Genomic DNA, 3,183 nt, shown 5'->3' on the forward strand with positions numbered 1-3,183 from the left:
TCATAAAATTCAAAAGTTTACTTTTAATATTCAATTTGGAGCTTATTACGGATGTCACTTCACCGTAAAAGCTTGTCGTCGCGGTGAAGTGATTCCCATTTGATTTTGTACGGCCATCACGGCTCGTATTCTGAGTATCACTTCCTTATCACAATGTAGTGACACCCGTAATAAGGCCCTTTGATTCATGACGTAAATAGGACTTAAAACTATCCATTTGCTGAAACATCATTCGAGTTTTCCACTGAATTGTGTATGATTAGTGATGATTTTCTTAAGGTAGTAAAACTGCCCCACTTTCCCCTACTACTAGTTTCGTTACGGTGGTGGCCTTTGGCTCACTTTTCATACCACAGATTTCTTTTTATCAAACGCAAAATAATGAATAGATGAGGTTAATCTGTGTTTATTCTCCTTAATGCAGTTAATACGTGGTCATTCACACAGTCGGATAATCTCTTATCTTCTTATATTAATCTAATACTCTAAATTACTTCTTTATCATCAACTTATTTCTAATCACCAAATCCTTGGCGTCATGTTCGATACTCTCGTACATCCACTTGCGCGTGACGCGACAGTGCGGCCCGCACTTGGAGCTCCCACAGCACTGGCACGGAAAGTGGCACCCGGGGCAGCTCATGTCCAAACAATCGCACATATCCCGGCAGGAGTCCCGGTGGATACCTTTTTCGTTGTAGATTCCCGTCGTCTTCGGCACCACCAGCGGCGTAGATTTTCGGTTCAGTTTTCGCTTCTCCCGGCGGGATGTGTTCGGATTGAAATTGGCCAGGAATTTCGGATCGGTTTCCAACTTTTTCAGCTGACCATTTTCGTTCCGACGGGACATTCGGTGTACGGCCTGGTTAGAATATCGCAGGTTCGCCGATACCGGTGTGCTGGGTCGATCGGACGATGGTTGCGGCGAACAGGACGCCGAAGATATGCCAATCCGTTCTGCCTCACGGCTACCGCGGGCCACTTGCTGTATCTCCTCGTCGGAAGAATTGATCTCGACGCAGTCGTCCATCGTTTGCGGTAAGATAAAACTTGTTTTTTTCACGGAAAATTAGTTGATTTTTGTAAAACCCGATCGGTGATACGAATGAAGATAGACAGAAGCACCAGCTACTTTTGTTGGGTAAACAAAACAACAAAACGATGTCAAATAGCTTGTGCTACTTATCGCTTGGAGGCATGGCTTCAGAGACCCGGAACGAGGTTACACTGGAAAAAAGTGATTTGTGTATGTTTTTAGTGCAACTGTTTGAAGATGAAATAGTTTGTAGGTATATTTCAAACACTCAGAATCATGAAAGCATAACTTCGATAACTATCCAGCTTTCCATGCTCGGTAATGGCGGCCTGTTTGTTTGAATAAATGTATCCTTCACTGTGCTTTTGACACTATCTGGATGTTCGGGTTTCGACCCCTCCCTTTCCCTCTCCCAGGAACAGAAGATAATGGAAAAACATACGCCCTCTAGTTAGTGTCTCAAAACGCACAGTGAAGGATACATTTATTCATACAAACAGGTCTCCATTACCGAGCATGGAAAGCTGGATACATACTTAATCTAGCTCGGTAAAATCTCCAACAGCCGATTACCTCGGCATTTACTTATGCTGATATCTCTGCAAAATATGTGTTTGTTTGCTGAGTTCACAGCAAAATTTTGTGTGTTAGCTAAGTCTCGGCAATTGTTTTACCGAATATCAGCAAAATAAATTGCAGAACTACTTGGCTGTTGGAATCTCGGCCCTACCTATTGACTCATCATTTCATCAACCTCAGAGGGCCTGGGTTCAATCCTACTGTGTTACCTGACTTATAACGAATATACGTTCTATACGAGTACCCCGAATACAATGTATGACTCGTCTAATTTTGCATAGCATTTGTAATGTAAAATAAGACGAACTATACGTTGTATTCGGGGTACTCGTATAGAACGTTTATTCGTTATAAGTCAGGTAACACAGTAGCCGGCACCGACAGTATTTTCTGAGGCATAAAATCTGATCAAGGAAGTAAACTTGTTGGTCCCCGGTCCATGAGTTGACCACACATACTATTCATTTCACTCATAAATTTCATGTGTACTTCTGAGTGGATTCTGTTTATGTATGGACACATGAAAATCATGTGGAATTTTACATGGAAGTTGCACTGTCTTGCAATGAGTACTCATACATAGGATTGCCAGTGAAAACTTGATGTATGAGTGCTCATTGCAAGACAGCTTATATTAAGGGTATTATACCTCGTTCACATTACAGCCTATATCACGTAATATAGGCTGTCTTGCAATGAGCACCCATGCACAGGATTTCCAGTGAAAACTAGATGTATGAGTGCTCATTGCAAGGCAGCCTATATTACGTGATATACGCTGTAATGTGAACGGGGTATTAAGCATGTGTTAGTTTTCTATCTTATGATGTAAAGATAACTGTAATAACAATGGATAACGCCAATATATAAAGGAATGAATATCTGCGCAGTTAAAATTTGCAAGGTAAAACTCATCGGCGAATAAACTCACGCATGAGATTTGAGTTTTTCTAAACACTTGATAGGTTGTATTAACTGCTATCGAAACAGCTGATCATAGGCAATCTCATCAGATGGAAATATTTTATGGCACGATGTACTCAAAGTTAATTAACATCCATGAATGTAAACCCTGGCATTAATTCTCTGAGATGTGAATTGCTAAATGCTTAAAATTTTCACATTTCATTTCTCGATGAACATTTCAAATGGTCCTATCTGCTTTGATCGATTCTCTTCATCGACTTTCTCTTTCGTCAATAACTCAGCTGCAAAACCATTCCCTGTTGTATTTGACATTTTAGACGCTAGATAAAAACCTCCTTTATTAAACTATGTGGTAAAATTAACGTGAAATCTGTTTGCATAGCAGTGGTTATGAAAAGAGAAAGTCGATGAAGAGAATCGATCAAAGCAGATAGGACCATTTGAAATGTTCATCAAGATTTAATATCTGGGTTTACTGAAAAACGGTTACAGTTTTACGACCAGTGTTCATTGTTCTTCATCACTGATATTTAGTACTATCCGTACCAAGTCTCATGTCAGCACTCTCACGAAAACATAAACCTCATAAACAAACATTGATTGAATTTTTTGAGCACAACTTCCAGTTAGGAAGATAATTT

The 3,183-nt window shown here is 40.1% G+C and overlaps 1 protein-coding gene across 1 annotated transcript; it reads right to left on the reverse strand.

Annotated features, from left to right (window-relative positions):
* Window positions 1–422: 422 nt before the first annotated feature.
* Window positions 423–1,101, reverse strand: LOC135708575 (ARL14 effector protein). The gene has a single exon (XM_065230678.1). The coding sequence runs from the start codon at window positions 1,028–1,030 to the stop codon at window positions 491–493; it is 540 nt and encodes a 179-aa protein (XP_065086750.1). The 5' UTR covers window positions 1,031–1,101; the 3' UTR covers window positions 423–490.
* Window positions 1,102–3,183: the final 2,082 nt, after the last annotated feature.

This window comes from Ochlerotatus camptorhynchus, unplaced genomic scaffold, assembly GCF_037179485.1.
Source record: "Ochlerotatus camptorhynchus isolate MF236.1 unplaced genomic scaffold, CSIRO-AGI_Acam_v1.1 ptg000330l, whole genome shotgun sequence".
NCBI classification, from domain to species: Eukaryota; Metazoa; Arthropoda; class Insecta; order Diptera; family Culicidae; genus Ochlerotatus; species Ochlerotatus camptorhynchus.